Source organism: Mustela lutreola, chromosome 11 (genome assembly GCF_030435805.1).
Source record: "Mustela lutreola isolate mMusLut2 chromosome 11, mMusLut2.pri, whole genome shotgun sequence".
NCBI lineage: Eukaryota > Metazoa > Chordata > Mammalia > Carnivora > Mustelidae > Mustela > Mustela lutreola.
Genome location: NC_081300.1, coordinates 8,122,402 through 8,144,882, shown reverse-complemented (window position 1 = coordinate 8,144,882; position 22,481 = coordinate 8,122,402). Strand labels below are relative to the sequence as shown.

The following is a 22,481-nucleotide window of genomic DNA, read 5'->3' as shown; positions in this document are numbered from 1 at the left end:
AGGGGGAGGGAGCCCGGCGGGCGACTCGGCCCGCCTCCCCCCGCCCCGCAACCCCCCCCCCCCGGGCGCGCCCCTCCCCCCGCGCCGGGGAGCCGCGCGGGTGCGCTCCGGCCAGCTGTGCGCCGCCGAGTGAGGCGCCAGCCCGTGGGTGCTGCCGGGGGCGGCGGCGCGGTGGGGGCGCCCGCAGCTGGCGGCGGCGCGGGCCCGGCGCTCGGCTAGCGGCGGGGGGCGGAGGTGAGGACCGGAACGAGGAGGGCGGGCGCTGCTCGCGGCGCCGGGCCGCGTTCCCCGTCCGCGGCCGCCCTGCCACCAGCCCGCGTCCCCGCCGGCGGGAGCTCGGGGAAACGGGCGGCGGCGCGGCTGTGGCGGCAGCTGGCTGGATGCGAGACCTGCGCGGACCCGGCGGCGGACGGCGGCTCTCGACTCCGGGAAGCCGATCGCGGAGGGGACGAGCCCGAACGCGCTGGCCATGGCCTCCAACTTTAACGACATAGTCAAGCAGGGATACGTGAAAATCCGCAGCAGGAAGCTGGGGGTGAGTTGCTCGCGTTCGGCGCGGCCGGCTGTGGTGGGGGGCGGGGGCGGCGGGGAGAGGTGACCCGCGCGGGGACGGGGGCACCGAGGGACCCGGCCCGAAGAGCTGACAGCCCGCTTGTTGCTCGGCGGGTGTGGGGACCCGCACCTGCCTCGGGGGGCTCTGCACACCGGGTCGGGGGATCCGAGAGCGCCCGGGTCCCCATCCTCAGGTGCACGGCGCTGGTGTGGACCAGACTGGGAAGTCGTGTAGACGAAAGGGACTGTCAGTTTTAAGATGAATTTGCCTCGGCGGGGCCTTCGGTGTGTACAGTGCAGCCCCCAGCGCTCTGTTCTCAAAGTGTGCGCCTTCGCGGAGGCTTGGCAGTGTGCAGGACGTGCACGGACGCTCCTGTGTGTGTATCTCGAATCACCATTTTCCAGTCCCCGCTTCCCGAGCCCATTTCGAAATTCTCTTTCGACGCCCTCCCCGCGCCGCGCGTCCCCGCCGGCGACGGCCAGCGACTTGACTGCGCCCTGAGCGGCTGCCCAGGGGCAGGCTCCTTGGCCCTTGGCGCGCCCGGACAGGTGCACCTGCGCCCGTGTGCAGGCAGGTGTGTGCTCACGGCCGCGGACACGGCAGCGTTCGCGACGGCAAAGTTTATGGAGACCTGGTCGTAGTTTTTTCGTGAAACGTGTTCCGCCTGACTTGGCAGAGAAACAGTGCAGACCCCCCGGGGGTTCACAAGTTCTCTAGTGTCCAGACCGGGAGGTAAGAGGGACGCGCCGACGGTCTCCGAGGACCGGCGTGGAGCCGCGAGGCGGGCGGGCCGGGGCGGGGCGGGCTCGGGGAGCGGGGAGCGGGGAGCGGGGGCGCGACGCTCGGGGGTCGCCGTGGGGGTCGTGGGGCCCGCGCGCGCCACGGGAGGTGGCCGACCCGGAACGACCTTGGCGGGCCGGACCGGAGCAGGAAGGAAAGCTCGGTGTTGGGGGGCGGAAGGGTCCCTTACCCGGATTCCCTGGGCTGTTTCTGTAGCTCCCTGTTCTCAAAGTTCCAGTTGTGCGAAGCTCGGGAATGCTGGGGCAGAGCGGCCTCGAACGAGAACATTCCCCGCCTTCTCTGCTGACTGGGTGAATCCTCCAACTTGGAAAGAAAGGCAGCGAGAAGTTCGTTTATTTCCTCACTCAGAAAGAAAGAAAGAAAAATAAGGCTAAATATATCTCTGGAGAACTGAACTAACGTAGGGCAGAACCCCCCAAAGAGGTCGGATCACTACGCACCCCGAAGTCGCCTTGTCAGGAGTTGGTGGACGCAGGTGTGGGGGAGCGGGCGGGGGGAGGGGGAAAGGCAGACGTGGCTTTTGGGGCTGCCCCTTCCGGGGTTCACCCTGAAGATGCAGACTGTACCCCGAGGAGACGTGAGACCCGCTCTCGAGCTTGGGCAGCTCTGCGGGAGCGGGGAGGGCGACACGCGGGGACCGCGCCGCCGCCCACCCCGCCGCCGGGCGCCTCGGTGCGCAGCTGCGCGCCCCAGCGGGGTCGGGGAGCGGCGCGCGCGGCAGCCCCCGGGCCCGGCTTGCCGGGGCTGCTCCTGCGCGGGCGGTTGCGCCTCGCTCCTCTCCAGCGAGATAAGGACGAGCCCAAGTGTGAAACTGCGGCTGTCCCGGAGGCTGACGGCGTCTCTCCGCCGGGACGCAGTGCTCCAATCTGTCACCCGCACCGGCCGAGCAAGAAAGAGCTGGAGGGGAGAAGCATTTCAGGAACTTGACCTTTGAAGCCCTTTGCTCTCCCGCAGGGTGCTTGCTCGTCGTTCTCGCTCTTTCCGTCTTCTTGGAATCTCAATTGTGTCTGACACCTCAAACGGTATAAACTGATGGATGATCAGGGGGGAAGTGTATCTGCTTTCACAGAGTCACTAAGTACGTGAGAATGAGTAAGGAGCGGAACCCTGAGAACCCCGCCCCTGGCCCCGGGGTCTGCAGGATTCCTCTCCCACTCCCAGCTTTCCAGGATTTCCTACAACAAAAATTGAATATGCCACCTAATTAAAATATAGGATCCAAGGAAAGAGCTTTGACTGCTTCTTGGGTAACCATGGTGTTAACAGCCTTTGAAATGTCCTCTTAAAATACCATTCCTCCTAAAGCTGTGTGCAAATACATTTGCAATCCCCAGTCCTCTCTTTCCATACTCACTGTTGAGAGAGACACCTTTGTAAAGGACACCCTTCAGAGAAAACAATAAAAATACGTTTATAAATTAATTTTGTCTTCCATTTTTGCTTGAGAAAGGTGAACTTCAGACTTTGGTGTTGAAATAGTTTTGTTTTAATATTAAATCGAAATATTAAGTTAAATTAACCTTGATTATTTTTGAAGAATATTATGTATTTAAAAAACTTTAGACTTTCTATTCAGACTATTCTAGTATTCAGAAGGGTGACTTCAGATGACACAACTTCATCTACATGTTTCTGTGAACCTTAGTAAGTTAAGTGGGTCTCATAAGATAGTGAAACTCTAAGCAGATGATGAGTGCCTTACACATGAAAATTCCTATCCCAAATCATAGAAACAGGATTTATCTAAATATTAAAATTTCATTTTCATAGTTAATAGTACATATTACTTCTTTTATGGACTCCGAACTATAGATTTTTCCAAATAAAATAATTTTAACTCAGAAGTTACATAATGATTCTCTTATGATATTTAAATATCAAAATAAAAATTCCAATGACATATGCATAGCTATTTGATTTATGATGTACAGAACTCATGCTCTCAAAAATCAAATTTTATAATATTGTAAGGGGGGAAAAAAACCCTTGGCATGAAGGCAGTGGCATCAGAGATTATTATGACATGAAAATATATTTTGAGGTGAAATGTTCTACTGTAACTTTACTCCTCATAAGTTAGTGTTCCTTATTGTGCAGAAGGAGGGCAGAGAAGTGCTACTTGCCCTCTAGGCTGGGGGACAACCCTGATGCAGGTGCTTCCAGTTCCAAGTGGTTGAAAGAGCCCTTACCATGTGTCTTCTTAGAGAATCTAGTGCTACCTGTTGAGGCCACTTCCCTAGCCAGTTATTGGAGTGAAGTAGTAAGCATTAAACAATTTTTTAGAATGTTTGCTTTGAAACTTGTCTTGACTCATTAATCAGCCCGTCTTCCATTCAGGAAAATAATTTTGAAAAAAAATGGTATTATCCTGGATTTTACCCATGCCCTTTAAAAATATGTTTATTTGATAATTAAAGTTTTATTTATTTATTTTTTAAAGATTTTATTTATTAATTCCATAGCGAGAGATCACATGTAGGCAGAGAGGCAGGCAGAGTGAGAGGGAGAAACAGGCTCCCCGCTGACCTGAGCTGAAGGCAGAGGCTTAACCCACTGAGCCACCCAGGTGCCCCAATCCAGTTTTTAAAGGTATTAAGTCATTAAACATATAACGACATGACTCTTACAGTCATTTGTTCATAGTGTGTGTTGATTTTTCATTATAACAAATCACTGTTTCTATGGATATATTGTTTTCCTTTTCATGATTTAAAAGCCCTTACAATAGTTCCATTCCTTTTGCTCTCTTAATGTTGCAGTATTAAAATTCACAAGATACCATGCGGGTCAGTATTTTGTATCTAAGAAAAGGTTACAGAAAACACTAAATAAAAGAAAAAAAAGCTGGGCGCCTGGGTGGCTCAGTGGGTTAAGCCGCTGCCTTCGGCTCAGGTCATGATCTCAGGGTCCTGGGATCGAGTCCCGCATCGGGCTCTCTGCTCAGCAGGGAGCCTGCTTCCTCCTCTCTCTGCCTGCCTCTCTGCTTACTTGTAATTTCTCTCTGTCAAATGAATAAATAAAATCTTTAAAAAAAAAAAAAAAAAAAAAGAAAAAAAAGAAAAAGCATTTTGGTCAAAATTGTTTATCTCTTAGCCTTTATTACCTGTTTCCTTCTGAACACTGATAGGTTAAATTAAGTCAGCAAGGCATATACTGTAAAATATCCAACCCATTCTTGGTTTGCAGGTAAACTAGGAACTCAACCATGGAAACCATTAATACAACTTTACACATGACTTATTGACTCTATAATGTAGCAAAGGTAAATGCAGCATTATGGAGGGAAATCATCATCCCTACCATTAAGTTCACTGTACACATTCACAGTACACATAGTTTGACTAATTCTGGACTCAGGCCTCACATCATTGTTTTCAAGGAATTCTGTTCAAATACATCAGTGTGAACCGTCAAGGTACATTGTACACAGACAAATAGCATTTTACAGAAATTGTTTTCTATTGCTTTTTCAAAGTCAAGTGAAGGATTTGTATTGCTGCGTGCGGGTATCAAAGGAACGTCTCCAGACACAGTTGGGCGTTGCATATTCAACAAATGATCAATAATTATGGAGCATCTACTGTTTATCAGCTGGTGTGCGTGTATGTGTGTGTGTGAGAGAGAGAGAGACTGTGAATGTCCCACTGCGAGTGTCATATTGTATTCTCAGGGTTAGTAACAGTAAATACCTCCTACATCACTACTACTACTCATAGTACATTAGGCCAGTAATAGTCACTTTACCCCAACCTGGCTATAAGGGAAGCAGGGAAATGTAGAGGAACACATTTGGAGTGTGTGGTGAGCCCCAATTTTATGAGCTTAACATCTATGTAGGATTTTCCCTTTTGCCAAGTCTCCATTTGCTTCAACAACTTACTACGGATTCATTTACATCTTGTCCCCTCTCCCTCCTTTGTGTTTGTTTTTGTTTTTCCTCCATCCTTGATTAGAACCTTGAGATACTTGATGATAGCTTGATGATTATTGATCTTCTTTCTATAAATTCTTTGGATTTTCCTGTCCTTCCACAAAAAGTTTTCTTCTGATGATGGAAGAGAGTAGTTTTTCATGAAACATGTTTATGAAAATTTACCCCTTTACAGAAGTTCATTCACTAATATAAATGGGAATCTTCGTGTGTGCATTTGCATTTTTTTGGTTGGTTAGGCAATTAAAAATTCCTCCTGTTTCCCAAATATCTAGAAAGTATTTTATGAAGAGTAATTCTATCTTGTATGACACGCATTACCAATTTTCCAGGTAGTAGATGCATTAAATATATTTAAGATAAAATATGTAAATAACTTAATGATTTTGACCATTCAAAAGTCCAAAAAACCTCTCATGATCATTACTTCAGATACATATTCTCAGTCTATGGATTTAAGACATGGACATTGTATTGGGTATACTTAACCTTTTCTCTTTCTAGAATATTCTGTATCCTGGACATTGCTTTCTAAAAAGGATCATTATAGCCATGGTTATTATTTATCTCTTTCTCATTAAATATAGAATTTAGAAGGTATGAAAAGTCTAATTATTTTAGCTAGTTTTATTTTTGGTGAGTATAATTAGGAGTTTAATACTGTATACATTCCACTTAATTTCTTTATCTCTGTCTGTACCTATTTATCTGTCTATATATCTCTGCAAGAATTACTGGATCTTAGAATTTTAGAGTTGAAAAAAGTTGTATATGTTCTGTAGAATCCCTATATATTAATTTGTTTGCAGTTGTGTGTGTGTGCACGTGACATTTCAGGTATTTTCAGAAATTAAGGAGATTTTTTTGTCTTTTTAAAAAATCCTTATGCCTGCACATGGGCATGCCTCATGTTCTTTGAACTTTCAAGACTGAGAGCCAAAAACAAGGAAAATAAAAATAAGCCTAACTGTAAAAATACTTTGCTGGATTTTGATATTAAATGATTATGTCTGAGCACTACCTGGGGCAAGCCGTTAAATCAGGAGTGAGATGGAAAAGTTCACATCTCAGTTTTTATCTTATGTATTTACACATGACTGCTGGCAAGGTGAATCTCAAAAGATGGCATTTCTTCAGATAAAAAAGATTATACTCAGTACTCAGGGAAATCTTTTAAATGACCAAAATAAATTGTGAGTAATTTATAAGTGGTTAATCACACAGTGGTCAAATATTTATTTGCAAGATTTACATTGCCAGTTTCCTTAAATGCCTTTCAGAAGTGCTCAGTAATGGTTGATATTTAGATCAGTCGAAAATAACAAACAAAAATAGTTTAATCTGAAGCCCAAGTCTTTGAAATAGGTGTGACCCATTTTTGTTGAAGTATTTTCGTTGTAATATTTTGTTCCGTTTGGATCATAATAACCCATGTGAATAATATTGACTGGGACTAAATAAGTATTCTTGTCTTTGGTCTGTTTCTGTTTACATCCTCTTCATTTTAGAGACTAAGCAAAGGTAAAAGGCAAGCAATAGAAACAAAATAAAAATTACCTGTTTTCCTGCCATCTAATGATCTTTTCTGGATTTCATAACTTTTGAAGTTTTAGCTTTAAGAAAAAAATAAATTCTATCCAATGGGACAAACTAGTTCAAAGAGAAAATAACTCTGATTCCTTTACTTCAGTGTTACTGCTTTTGTCTCATGTGACTCACAGTATTTTCTGTTTTTCTTCAAGCTCTGGCAACTTTGACCAAAGAGCTCAAGAATATAGGTAGAGAGCATTTTCACTAACGTTCTGAATAGATCTCCATTAGTTCTATTTTACAACACAGAGCAGGATTATCCTTTGAGTACTTCCTTTTCATATTATAACACTATTCCTCAATGAGACTAGTACACCTGTCAGTCAAGTTGAATGGAATAAGAGATGATATATCGTTATTAGTGGAGAACAGGAACTCATGTACTAAAAAAAAATATTCTCATGTTGTTTGAAATAAATGGTGGTTGTAATATTTGGAACATGCACAAAATATTTCTCCTGTTATTGTACTAAATTCATTGTAAAATCTTGGCTAATATTTTGGCTTAATAGTAAAATGATTGAGAGGACGAACACTTTGAAGTTTTATTTGAGGCTTCATAATAGTAACATAATCATTTTGCATTTTGCTGTATTATTTTACGGCTTATAAAGAATTTCCACATATATTAGCTTACATAATCTTCCCAGCATGCTTTTGAAAGTGTATTTAATTTTACCCTCATTTAATTTAAACTTTTATACATAAATGCAAATCCAAAGGAAGTAAAGTGAATCTGTCAGAGTTAGAGACAGACCGGGTTTATCTGTGGATGTGTATACTCAAATCTAGGTATCCTAACTTCAGGTGCAGTGTCATATCTACAATGCAACAGCTTCCACTTTGTAGTACACGTAGACAAGCAGCGACACAGCTATGTGTACTGTTCAAAGTAAATGTGTTTTCTTCAGTTGGGTGCCTGGTGTAAAGCTAATATTATCACTCACTTGACTGGATTCTAAGTTATTTACATTGCAGACGAAAGTGCTACCGACTTCCTGTTGTAAGCTAAGTAAGTTCTGGAAATGTAGTGCTGAGCATGGTGACTGTAGCTGACAATACAGTATTGTCTTTTTTAAAGTTCCTAGGAGAGTAGATCTTAAAAGTTCTCACGAAAAGAAAAGTTGTAACTAGGTGAGGAGATGGATATGAACTAAACTTACAGTGGTGATCATTTCACAGTGTGTACACAAATCATTGTATTGTACACTGTAAACTTACACGATGTAAGGTATCAATTACATCTCAATAAAACTGGAAAAAAATGCTATTTAGTTAGAGGATTTATGCCACAGTAAGGAGATACTATGCAGATATTTCTCCAGGGCCACTTTGAATGGACATGATTTCATTTTCACTGTACCATCGAAAAACTGGCTAATTCCTGCTTTTGAGTATAGAAAACTGGCTCCAAAATGCAGCTGATAGTGTCTGTGTAGACTTTAAAATGTTTTTAGAAAGATTTAAACCCCTTATTCTAGCATGACCTCTGTTTATGGAAAAGGATCTTTCAAGATAATTACGTAAAAGATTATGCTTAAATTAACTTAATGAAAAATGAGTTCATTTAAAAAAGCATAATTTAAAAATATACATTTTTATTGGGATCTGGCAATCAAAAGATGTTATGTAGTGATGTAGTCATGCAGCACACAGTGTGACATTGTTACCCAAATCCGGACACACTGGGCAGTGCTGAACCAGACCATGACCTCTGCCTCGGAGACTTGGTTGTTTATTTGTTGTGTTGCTTGCTACTTTTAAGGGGAAAGAATTGAAACAGATATACTTAAATGATATTCTCTTTCTATTTCAGTTCTCATATTAAAAAAAAAGTCTATATGCCATTTTGTTACTTATGTGTAGGTATTTATATAAGATATATTACATGAATAAACATGTACAGTTATTTTTCTTCTCATGAGTTTTTTCTTGTAAACATGAAATCAGTTTTCTCTGACCATTCAGTATTCTTTTAAATATGTATGTGTGTCTGTTTATGTGTATGTGTGCATACATACACAGATACATGATACACATACATGTGTTATATATTAAATATAATGGCATATATTTCCAAATGACTTGTAAGTCCTCATACACACACTGAATTATATACAAATATAATAGGAAGGTTAACAGGAGAAGAAAATGTTCATAAAATGTCTTAATGGCATATAAGCTAAGTATTTATTATATAAATTCTTACATGTTCACAGTATTCTTAGTTTGGATAAAAATTTGATATTAGCTGAAGTTGAAATTTAGCATATCTTTCAAAAACTATGTCTTTTAAAGGTTCTCAACCAGTACGAGAAAATTCTGTATCTCTGTTTACATAACCCTAAGTGAAGTTTCTAACATACTATTCAAGAAAAAGAATGAAAACATACTTCTTACATATTTGAACTTGCTTTGGAAAGTATGACTTCTCATTTAACTTACGAGGAAGTAGGAGTGTGTCTCCCTGAATGTGTTAAGGACCCGGGGGCTGTGCTGTAGGAAGCACCTGTGTCATCATTTTCCTGGTGCTTTTATAGACTTCATTACACTTGGGAATCTTTACGTATGAGCTCTATTAAGTCTTCTAAACAAAGGCCCGTCTAGTGCCAAACCATGCTGTTGAGTTTAACTGGAAGCTACCAAATTATGTATACATGTGAAATGTGTTTTTCCATACATTTAAAATAACAGCTATTTAAAACTCTGATGGCTGCTTAACACATGTACTGTTGCTTTCTGATATTTTACGTGATTATCTAAATTACTTAGACCTCTGTTTAAAGAGAGTGAGCCTCAGTTATGACCGCATGTTGGAGTTACTTCGAGAGCTTGTGCCTTTCCTCACTGATTTGGTCTGGCTGGGTTGTGAGTAGGGGTGCGCTTCTGAAGTCCCCCCAGGGGTTTTGACTGTGGTGCTCTGGCTGATAATCATTATCACACAGTGAGGATTTGGGGAGAAATAAGGAAAATGTGAGATCTGTTAGAACACTGTAAACTACTAAAAACACCATTATTAGTGCTGAGACTAAGGAATTGGCATTCCCAAAATAGAGAGTTATGCAATAAATCAGTCACACAATGCTAATTACTGACAGTCTGTGAGCCTTTATAATGTGAATACAAAAATGATAAAGCAGGAGTATCTTCAAGGGACAGAAATTCACTTCTGAAACAATGTGGTGGACATAACTCAGAATCTTCTAAGGACTCTGGATCATTCTTCCTGTCCGTCGTCATGATGCCCAGCGTCCATGGGATGCCATCAATATGGCTGCTCACCAAAGACTTCCTTCTTCTACTTTGTGTATTCTCATCTAAGCGATTACAAAACCATGGCTGTTTAAATTGTACTTCATTTAAAACTCAGTAAGTTCTGAATGGTGCTGTAATGGTTTCCTTATTGGAGAGTCAATGCTTCAGACTTTATTAAAGGAAAAACCCTGTACCTTGGAGTCCCTTTTGTATTCTTCGTAGGTCTGGGTTTATGGCTCTGCAAGGCAGCCCAGGCTGTATAGCACTCCTGTTGTCTCCCAGGTTTCTTTTGTTCTGCCTTTTGTTCTTTGTCTCCGAATTGAGGAGACAGAACATGAGTGGATGGGTGTGGAGAGAGAATTGGGACAATATATGGCAAATACCTACTGAGTACACTTAGACAGTGTGTGCTTTGTGGTTTGCATGGAAAGTCACCCCAAGCTGAGAAATCGTGAATAAAGAAGGCTTTGTTGTGAGTTCCGTGCGGAAGAAACAGCATACCTAATTAATAATATGTGTCTAGATGGCTGAGGGGTATTGAGGTAAAGGCCCAGAATAAAGGGTTTACAATGTTCTAAAAAACCCAAGAAGTTACTAATGTATTTTATAAGAAGGGCTAATGTTCATTCTCCACTTTGCAACATCCCTGACTCTAGAATTCATTGTAGTGAAGTAGTATTTGGGCAAGAAGACCAATCAATGGTGAGCTTCAGCGTCCTAGAAAGGCCTGTTTTACTTCTAGAGGCCAGCCAGGATTGAGAATCACTGATATAGAAGGTTGGTTTTCTTTTTTTCCTAGCACTGCAGAGAAGCAAGTCTTTTAACTATCATTGTTTGCATTGAGAACTTAGCTGTCTTATTGTCACCTTTGGAAAATCATCAGATTTTTCCCCTCTGCCTACATTTAATGCCCTCATTTTCTGGTTTTCAGGAATTTTTCTATGTTATGTGTAAATGTAATTTTAATTCTGTTTATTATTCTTGGGTTTATAGTGCTTCTGGATTTTATGGCTTGATATGGTTCTTCAGTTCAGAAAAGTTATTGGCTATTCCCCCTCCTGTCATGTCAGTTCTGTCCGTTCTTTTCTCTCCTTCCTTATTCATACGCTAAATCATTTATACCATATTTTTTGTACGTCTATGCTTTTTTATTTTTCATTCTTTTGTCACTTGAAGCTTCAGGATATTTTCTTCAGATGTATCTTCCATTTCACTAATTTCCTACTCAGCTGAGAATAACCTATTAAATTTATTCACTGTAGTCTGTTTAAGTTATTTTTTCTGGTCTACAGTTTTCAGTTGATTCTGTTTTTTAGACTGTCGTGTAGAAATAAATTCTCAGTTTTGTCTTTGGTAGGCTTGAATACATTCAAGTAGATGATGTTCGTATTTGTGCAGCGTTTCCAATTGTCAACACGCAGGCTTCCCTGAGTTACCTAGCACACTGCTAACCAGAATGGAACACTCTCAGCTGGCTGAATTTTATAGTGATTTCTGTGGAGGGGAACAGAGGCCCTGTGGTCCTTCAGAAATCCACTAAGAGCCAAGAGAGTTGGCTATAGCTCTGCCTTAGTGGTGAGCCGCTCTTCCTGTGGTAATTTTGTCTCTGGATATTTTCAGACAAGTTATCTATCTGTGTAGGAGAACTGGAGTTCTAGTGAAATTGGAAAAAAAAAAAAAAAAGAAGATACTTGAGTGATAGGACTAAACATGGCTGGCGCAGGTAGTGTGTGCGTGAGTGTGTGTGTGTGTGTGTGTGTGTGTGTGTGTAAAAACCTGCCTCTGCACAAAAATGAGGGGGCAATGAGTCAAGAAGCAGTTAGAAGCCTGCTACAGTGTTTGACTTCATGCACAAGGCCAAATATTCCTTTTCAGCAGTAGTTTTTAATACTGGATACATATTCCAATCACAGGAGATGGTTTTTGAGGTTTTTGTGTGTTTGTTGGTTTGTTTTTCCAATAACTTGTTTTGCTTCCAGAGATTGTTACTGCATTGCCCTCTGGGCAACGGAATTGTTTGCTGTTTGTGTTTGTTTCATTTGGTATTAATCTACCCAAGCGATTCTACAATAAATGACATGCTTTTCACCAGAAAAGAATTCAGAGCAAGTTGCTTATCACTATATATTACCACGGAACCTTACTGAACTGGAATAAATTGGCATAGTGCGTCTCTCTAAGTAGTCGAATGAATTGACAACAGGAATTAGATGTTCATCATTTAGTTTTTCAGCCAGCATTTCAGTCTTTTTCCATGTATTTGGAGAGCACCCCGCCAACATTGATATTTTGGATGTTGAAGATAAGAAATGATACTTCACATTATAGAAGATGAAATTCCAAAAATATTCTTTCCTCATATCTTTTGCTGCTAGGCCGTGAGAAATGAGCTCGGTATGAGCAATTACAGGACCGGACATTGAGTTAGTGATGAAAAGGGCAGCCCAGGATAGGAATCCTCACAGGGGACAACAGAGTAAGTGTTTCTACTGGATTGATTTATTGATGCAAAAGTATAAGCAATGTAAACTGTTGTACCTACTGTCCAAAGCTAATAGCCTCGTCAAGAAACTTAAAGATTTAAGAGATCACTTATGGTTGTTCAGGCTTGAACCTGGTTGTCCAGCCTTCTACTCCTAATTTGAAGTAATGAAACATTTAATGTATTTCCTTCTATCTAAATCAGCCAGTGTCAACTTCTATTACAACTGATAGCAATTAATACTTCTGACAGATAAAATGGCATTATTGGAAGTCACCCAATTAAATTTTAGAATCACTAAAGTAATTGATTTTTAACGTAGTGCCTATGAAATGCCTTTCCTTACCAAAGTGTAAACACTAGAATTCATTTTCTTTTGTAGTCACTGCCAGTTTGGACATTTAGCACACCATTCATGAATTACGCCTTTCCGTCATGGAGAAGTGTAGGAGCTTTGACGAGAGCATACATTTAGATCATATAATTAAGAGAATGTTTGTTTTAAAAGAGGGACCCACACAAACATACCCAGTGAATTTTTGACAGAAGTGCAAAAGCAAATCAGCGAAGGAAGGGTAACCTTTTCAACAAATGTTGCTGAAGCAATTGGACATCCCTGGGCAAAGTAAATGAGCCTCAACATAAACCTTACACCTGGTAACTCAAAATAGTTCAGGAACTTAGGGTAGAAAGTAAAACTATAAACTGTAACAAAATGCAAAAGAAGATCTTTGGAAACTGGATGTGGATCAAAGAATTCTTAGAATTGACATCAAAAGCATAAACCATAAAAGGAAAAATTGATCAATTAACCTCATCAAAATAAAAAATGTTTGCTCTGTAAAAAAGCCCATGGGGAGGATGAAAAAAAAGTTACCAAAGACTAGGAGAAAATATTCATGAACTACGTATCTCTAACAAAGAACTAGTATAGAAACTCTTAAAACTCTATGGTAAAAATTAAAAAGCAACAACAATTCAATTCAAAAATGGGCAAAAGACATGAACTGACACTTCACAAAAGTTGCTGTGCAGATGGCAAATAAGCAGAGGAACAGATGTTCAGTATTATTAGCCATTAGAGCGATGCAAATTAAAACCACCATGAGCTAGCAATACACACCTACTGGAACGGCTAAAGTAAAAACCAGTGATAACCCCAAATGCTGGCAAGAAGGCAGAGAAACTGGACCCCTTGTACATCACTGTGGGAATGAGAGGTGAGGGCTCTGATACTCTAGAGAACAATTTGGCAGTTTCTTAAACCACCGTCCTACAGCCTGTCAGCTGCAGTCTTGGACCTCTGTCCCAGAGACGTGAGAACTTTCTGTTCACGCACAGATACACAGCTCTGCCGGAAACGCCCGCAAACTGAGAACAAACCAGATATCCATCACTGGGTGAGGCCGAGTAAACGGAAGCAGATGCGGACCCCGGGATGCTAAGGGACCAAAAGGACCAAACTATTCACTCGCACAACAGTGAGTCTCCAGATCACGTTGAGTGTGTGAAGAAAAAAAAAAAAAAAAAAAATTCCCAAAGGTTATAAACACGTGATGTCCTTTATGTAGTATTTTTGGGATATGAACTTGCGGAAGTGAAGAACAGGTTCGGAGCCGCCCGAGGGTATGGACAGGGAGGCCGCGCGGGCCCCTGTGCGGCTGTGCTGATTGCAGCGCGGCGGCTGCACCCCGCGGTGCTGGAACCGTCCTGCTTCTCCACCTGCATCTCCACGGTGTTCCTGCGGAGATCCCGCCTGTGACAGCGGATTAGAGTTTTATCAGATGTTCCCATAGGGGAAAACGGAGTAACGGCTGTGCGGGGTCACCGTGTGTTACTTCCAGTAGCTGCACGTGCAACTCCAAGGATCTCAGAATAAAAAGAGGTAGTAATTAAAAAATGTACGGGAAGCCTCGAAATGTTGCCATATTTTCCAAGCAGGATAAGGACCTTTGGGGCCCCGTTATCGTGGGAGTAGTTTAGGAAAATGGCAAGAGCACCGTCTTGACCATCCATCAGCCTGGCTTTAATGACCGACTCTGCCAGTCAGAGTCGGGTGACCCGTGGGAAACGTCACGCACCCTCGAGCCTCACTTTGCTTAATTGTCAAATGGGTGTAAGACCTCACTGTGTTTTGTAACATTACATAGATAATATTTCCCAAGATCTAAAACAGTGCTTGGTTGAGGATTTTTAAAACCCTCGAGACGGCTTTTAAACCAATACCGCAGACTTCTTGGGGCAGCTCCTTGGAAGGGGACACACATCCCTGCAGCTCTTCTGGACTGCGGTTCCCTGAGCAAAGACAGCTTAACGTGAGTAATGCTGCAATGAACGAGGGAGCACAGGTATCTCTATGAGATCCTGATTTTAATTTAATTTAATTTAATTTACTGTAATCTATATCCAGAAAGAAGGATTGCTGGATCATACAGTATTTCTATTTTTAATTTCTTGAGGAACCTCCATATTGTTTCCCATCGTGACTGCATCCACTTGTATTCCAGCCGACCATGCCGAAGGCTCCCCCCCCCCCACATGTATGCCAGTCCTGGTATCTTGTCTTTTTGATGAGAACCATTGAACAGGTGTGAAGTGTGAGGTGGTATCTCATCATAGTTTTGATTTGCATTTTCAGGATGATTCAAAGACCTTTTTGTGTACCTTTTGCCATTTGTATGTCTTTTTTGGAAAACTGTTTAAGTTCTCTGCCCATTTTTTTAAAAATTGTGTGGTTAGTTTTTTTTTTTTTTTTTTTTTTTTTTTGGCTATTGTGTTATATGAATTCTTGATGTATTTTGGATATTATCCCCTTATTAGATGTATGCTTCACAAGTATTTTCTCCAGCTCTACAGGTTGCCTTTTGTTTTTTGTTGGTTTCTTATGCTGTGCAGAAGCTTTAGTTTGATATAGTCTTCCTCTCTCTTTGAATTGTGAAGAATATCAATGTTGATCATTTTGCAGCTGCAATTTAGTGTTCTCTGGGAAATGAGGTTTATATAAGCTACATTTGCCCACAGGACACCTTAATTACTAGGAGCCAAGTGGCTTGAACACTCCATTGACTCCAGAAACAAACAGCAGTGCAAAACCTTCTCTGCCTTTCATTTTGGGCTCTAAATGGAGCCACCTTGTCCAAATTTTAAAAAACATCATTACTTAGAAGAAGATAACATTCAGCAATATTTCAGTGAAATTTCATTTTGTGTCTTCTGAAAAGGATCACTTGGCTCCGCTCCTATCCAAAAAGTGTCATTAGCCGTTTTGATGCTCAAGGTGATACCGGGGTACAGCTCCTTTGGAAATGGCAACAAAACTGTCCAGAGTGTAAAGTAAATAAAGTTCCAAATGAAGCATCTAAGAAGAAGTTTCAGATTTTATGCTTTCTGCTGATAAGTTCATTTCAATAACTGAATAGAACATGAAGGGAGAGGAGTAAAATGACTTTATAAAAGGTAAGTTTAACAACACCTGAAGTATTTGGACATCCATGAATCATCTAGGATTCAGAATCAGTGATGAAAGAAATAATTCCTTTCCAGGGCACCTGGGTGGCTCCGTCGTTAAGCATCTGCCCTCGGTCCAGGTCATGATCCTGGGGTCCTGGGATCGAGCCCTGCAGAGGACTCCCTGGTCAGTGGGAAAAATGCTTCTCCCTCTCCCATCGCCCCTGCTTCTGTTCCCTCTCTCCCTGTCTCTGTCTCTGGCCAATAAACAAACAAAAAAACTAAAAAAAAAAAAAAAAGTAAAAGAAATAATTCCTCTGCTTTTCACTTTGAATCTGCAACATACTGGGCAATTTTTTCAATTAAAAATACCAAGAATATATTTATATATAATATGTATTAACTAAGGATAGATTAATAAGAAATTTCTCAAGGAGGAAGTGGTAAAAAGAGCCGAAAGAAAAATTGGTTTGTGCCGTACATCGGGATACAATGATAAATAAAACCCTGTGCCGGACGAGTTGAGCCTGGCAAGAAAGAGGGAAGTCAATAAGTCTTAGCTAAACTGTTCAATGAGTTCACATTCAGAACTGTGCTGCCATGGTTCTGATTGGCCTGTACAGGACTATGGGCAGTGCCTTCCTAAGCACTTGTAATTCCCCCCTCTGTAATTAGCTTTAGCAGCCAATCAAATTGCAATATGAAGGCTGTAATTGGAAATATATCACCCAAAAGATGTCTTTATGCTATTCAGTGCCTCATTTTTACAAAATATATTTAACTTCCCTGAAAATATTTTCTGAAAATTCTTTGGTAAAGCACTAAAATTTAGTTTCCTCTTAAGGAAGAATCCACATAACAACAACCAGCAACAGCAACAAAAAACCCCAAAGTACATTAGTTTTTTGGAGGAAATAAGTTTTGATGTAAAGGTTACCAAAATTTAAAAAACAAAAAATAAATCTCTACAACATTATCTTTAAATGGATTTCTCATATTGTCATGTTATATTTCATTTGCCATTTTGACTCTCTTTTCTGTATATATTTTTTAATATTGGTTGTGAACTTTCGAAGAGTGCAGAATTAGGACCCGTGGTAACTGTTTTCCATTTTCCATGATGAATCCTACCAACAGCTTGTGTTTTATAGTATTTTTCAGTTTAAAACTGCGTTTACATGTAATTCTCCATTGAACGAGCTCACTCCTCAGTGTGCGGGGCACATGCCATCTTCACTCTATATAGGAAGGCTGTAATATAATGGACTGTAGGGGGAGGTGCCTGGGTGGCTCAGTGGGTTAATAAGCCTCTGCCTTCGGCTTCAATCATGGTCTCAGGGTCCTCGGATCGAGCCCTGAATTGGGCTCTCTACTCAGCGGGGAGCCTGCTTCCCTCTCTCTCTGCCTACTTGTGATCTCTGTCTAGCAAATAAATTAATAAAATCTTTAAAGGGCTGTGGGATAACAGCCTAAGTCTGCAAGTTCAGTTCTTCCCAACAGTGTCTAGTGCCTTCTCAGACTACCTGTTCGAATATGGCAATGTATTCCTCTGGTATGACACCCCTGAGCAGGACATGGTATACTTTTTCTTAATGACCATAATAATTATGAAGCTCCTATTCCCCCAGTTTAATATCTCTGTTGCTGTGCTTAGTTTCTGCTGAGTGTTGCAATTCCTAATCCCAGAGGTAATCCGTGAATGATTCTTAGAACTCTTTATCACTTTCCTCGTGATGTGTGCAATCTGCCAGCCTTGAAACCTTAAGATATATGCATGACTTTAAATGCTGTTGAGAAAATTAAGAGATTTTCTCACCTGCCTTTATTCTTTTAACATAAAGAAACGTTGTAGAAGTCGTCCTAAATGCAAAAGGACACACGTTCTGTAATGGGTTTTCCTCCATCTCATTGATGTTGATTTTTATGACGTGTGATTTTGTGACCTACAGGGAGTTGATGGATTCCCCACTTTCACCTATAATTACATTGCTTTTGTCTCTGAAACAACTCTCACAGACCTCTGGCTCAGAAAAACTGAGGACTTCAGATGATTAACGTGATTTAAGCCTCATCTCAAGGGTTCCAAGTTCTGAGCATCTGTACAATATAGTGGAGAGAACCACCTTTGGCTCTCTCCACTATATTGTACAGATGCTCAGAGCTAGGAACCCAACCACCTTTGGTTGAGTCCATTGAATTTCCAGCTCTGTACCTCACCTAAAAATTGACCATTAGGTGCCAAAAGACTATCCTGTAGGATTATTGTAAGCTGTAATTAAGATGAAATATGTCACCTGGCTGGCATATGGTAGACCCCACACTCTTTTACCTATTGGCACTGGTATTTCTAAACCACAAGCACCGATTTGACTTGGCAAATTAAGAAGTATCATCATTTTTGAGTATTTTATATTTAATCTCAGCTCCTGGGGACACTTATATCTTCCTTGGGCAAAACACTTCTCTGGATTTTATTTTTGATACAAAGCGAGGAGGCATGGTAGGACTTTAATCCAGAGCAATGACTTGATTAAAGGTGTTTTAGACATATTCTCTTGCACAGTGACGTGCGTGGATTCATGCCAGTGAAGGCACAGGGACCAGTGTGGAGGTTGCTGGGGGGATCATGGTTGGCTACACCTGCACTGGGGTTGCCCTGCTTCCTCACCTCCGGTGCTGGGCCTTCTGGTCTTTTGCCTGACTAGCTCTACTCTGACATTCGAAAAAAAAAAAATGTTTTTAAGATTTATTTATTTATTTTTAAAGAGTGGGGAGAGGAAGAGAGAGAGAATCTCAAGCAGACTCCCCGTGGAGCACAGAGCCTGATGCCAACCCTGAGACCATGACTTGAGCCCAAACCAAGAGTCCACCATTCAACCGACCGGGCCACTAGGGCGCCTCATCATTCAAAAAAATTTTAAATGTTACTTCAGTTTGTGTCAGCTATCAGAAGAGCAGATGGGAAGCGTACCTTCTAGACCTTCCATTATATATATTTTAGCAATTCCCAGCCCTATTGCACAGCCTCTGCTCCTAATATCTGCTGTTGTATCTGTGAGGAAGGCGAGGGATCCCTGCACCGGTGCCGCCCTCTGCATGTCCTGCGCTGACTCTGTCCTTGGCTTCCCTTCTACCTCGTGCCCTCCCGCTGCCTGCCTTGCAGGAATTCTCTCCGTGGTCTGTTTTTAAAATCCATCTTCTTTCCCTTAGAATTGTTAGTGCTGAACACTAAACACTACAGTTTTATCTTCACTTTTCATAAGACTTCTGTAGATATTTTAAACTTCAATCCCACTTCCAATCTCCAGATTTATGTGACCAATTTAAAAAAAATCTATTTATTTATTTATTTTAGAGAGAGAAGAGAGAGCACAGGAGCAAGCATGCATGTGAGCTGGGAGAGGGCAGGGGAGAGGGGGGAGAGGCAGACTCCCCGCTGAGCGTGGAGCTCAATGAGGGGCTGGATCTCTGGACCCTGAAGTCATGTCCTGAGCAGAGATCAAGAGTTAGGGGCGCCTGGGTGGCTCATTCGGTTAAGCAGCTGCCTTTGGCTCAGGTCATGATCCCACAGTCCTGAAATCAAACTCTGCATCGGGCTCTCTCCTCAGCAGGAAGCCTGCTTCTCCCTCTCCCACTGACCTGCTTGTATTCCCTCTCTCACTGTCTCTCTTTCTGTTAAATAAATAAAAAATAAAATCAAAAAAAAAAAAAAAAAGAAAGAAAGAAAGAAAGAAGAAAAGGAAGAAGAAAGAAATCAAGAGTTAGATGCTTAACCAGCTGAGTCACCAAGGTATCCCTGCATGCCCAAATTTTTACAACTCATTTCCTGCTTGATACCTGTAGCACACCCCAAAACAATGAGTCTATGTAGAATGTACTATTTTCCTCCCAAAACAGTCACTTTGCCACATATAAACATATTTAAGTAGATATTTCTATTAGCACTGCTGCTTTTTGAAAATAATTCAGTATCAGATCTGAGAATCAATACTGGCTCCTCCCCGTCTCTGATTCACTACAGACAACCAAATGTCTTGTCTTATTGGTGCTGCCTAGGAATGTCTGCCATCTGTGGTCTCTTTTAGTTGAAATTCTGCTTCTATAACTATTCTAAAGTATTGGTGAGACTTTTCAATGGTTCTTTTTCCTGCCTGCTCAATTATCCTTGTAGTCCCGCCACACTGATTTTCTGAATTTCAGTTTGAAACATATAATTCCCCTTCTTAAATATTCCCAGGGCTTTTCATTACCTAGAGTAATAATTAATTTTAAACTTGCAACTCAAAGCTATCCACAATACCTACCATTGTTTCATTTAGGTATTTTTTTATTATGTAGTATTTCAAGTGTACTAAAAATTACATAGTATCATGTTACAAATCATATATGGAGTACACATATTTTACCAACATTATCATAGTAGTTTTTCTTTCTGCTTTAAATTTTCTAAGATAGGAAAATGTTGAGAATTGAAGACCCATTTAAACCTCTTGACATTAAAACACTCAACAGTCCTATTCAGTAATTAACCATGTGGCTACATAGATCTAGCTTGTTCATTTCAATGATTGTATTGTTTTCTATTGCATAAATAAGATTCTCTTCCTCTGTTAATGGGCACTTATGAGGTTTTTCTGGTTTTGCTCTTATAAACCGTGCTTCAGCAAATACATACATACATTCTCCTTGATCACGTGTATCCAGGTTTCCCTAGGGTTTGTAAGTAGAAGTAGAGTTGCTGCTTTTTGACATGTACAACTTCCCTTTACTAGATGTTTTCAGATTGCTCACAATAAATTGTTTAAATCCATATGCCTGGAACAATGAAACAAGAGAACTTTTTTCACATCCTCAGCAGCATTTAATACTGCCGTATTTCCTTAAATTATGAAATATTTCAAGCATGCAGAGAATATGTGTGCTTTCTTTAAAAACAACATTTTGCAGTATTTTCTCCAGACTTTTAGAAAAAAAATAAATGGATGAAGTTGAAGCTTTTGTGTATCCTAAACACTAACTTCAGACATCAACTTATCTCTATTATTCTATGCATTTTTTACCAAGTTTATTACAGATTTACATTTAAATAATATTTACTGTTGCTTTGCTGTTTCAACTTTATATAATAAGAATCATGTACTTTGGTGGGAGCCTGGTTGGCTTGGTGGGTTAAGCGTCTGCCCTTGGCTCAGGTTGTGACCCTGGGATCAAGCTCCCTGTCCAGCTCCCTGCTCCGCGGGGAGCCTGCCTCTCCCTCTCCCTCTGCTTGCTGCTCCCCCTGCTTGTGTGTGCTTTCTCTCTCTCTCTCTCTCTCTCTGTTGTCAAATAAATAAAATCTTAAAAAAAAAAATCATACACTTTGTGACTTCCTGCAACATACTTGTTTTTGCTCAAGATTTTTTTTTAGATTTAAGCATTTTGGTTGGGTTTCAGTTTATAGATTTGACTTCTCTATATGATTATTTTGTAGAAATACTCCACAGTTTGTATTTCCCAATCCATATGTGCAAGAGGTTTCTTGGTTGGTATGTTTGTTTAGGTTACCTGCTTAGAGGTACTTGCTGGGCAGAGTTTGGCACATACTTACTAGATACTGCCAAGTTGTTTCCAGATGGTGTATCCAAATGCACCCTCCACTCAATTCCCCCAGCTTTTTCCTCTGCTTCCTCTCCAACACCTGATATTTTCAGGTGAGACTTTTTTCTCCTTTGGGTAAATGGGTGTTTAAGTTTTATTTCTCTGCAGTTTGAACATATTTTCATATGTTTATTGACCAGCTGATTTTCCTGGTTTGTGAATTTTCTCTTCAGTTCCAGTGATCATTTTTTTATGCAATATATCTTCTTAATCATTTATAGGAGTTCCATCTATACTTTGAATACTACTCCTTTGTAATTATAAATCATACAACTATCTTCTCTCGTGCTATGGTTCTCCTTTTAATTTGTTTATGGTCTCTGGTATCTTACTGACATTTAAATTTTAATGAAATCAAACTTATTTCTTTTATGGCTTGCACTTTTTTGGTCTTATTTAAGAAGTGATTCCATACTGTAACATAAAACTGCTGTTTTCTATTTTATTATATTGTTTTCATGTATTTCTATATATGCTTAGATCTTTAATCAACCTATAATTAATCCTCATTTTAAGATTTAAGTTTGTAATCTTAGTTTCCACATGAATACCCAAATTTCAGCTCCATTTAGTAAATATTCTTATCCATGAGCTTGTTAAAGTCAGCTTTTCAGATTTCATGTACGTGGTTCCAATATTTTGTTATATTTACTCTTATATTTCAACATTTTTGTTGTTGTTTTGAATGACTTTTTTTGTTTTAAATTAGATTTTCTTATTGGTTGTTATTTGTTTATAAGAAAGCTGTTCTTTTTTTGTATATCTTGTATCTCACACTGATTTAC

At 40.8% G+C, this 22,481-nt stretch overlaps 1 protein-coding gene across 1 annotated transcript in view; it reads left to right on the top strand.

Annotated features, from left to right (window-relative positions):
• Window positions 1–311: 311 nt before the first annotated feature.
• The window catches only part of DOK6 (docking protein 6), a 386,183-nt gene continuing 364,013 nt past the window's right edge, over window positions 312–22,481 (top strand). Inside the window, exon 1 of the mRNA XM_059139419.1 lies at window positions 312–535. Coding sequence (XP_058995402.1) covers window positions 470–535 — 66 coding nt within the window. The 5' untranslated portion in view covers window positions 312–469. The remainder of the gene's footprint in view (window positions 536–22,481) is intronic.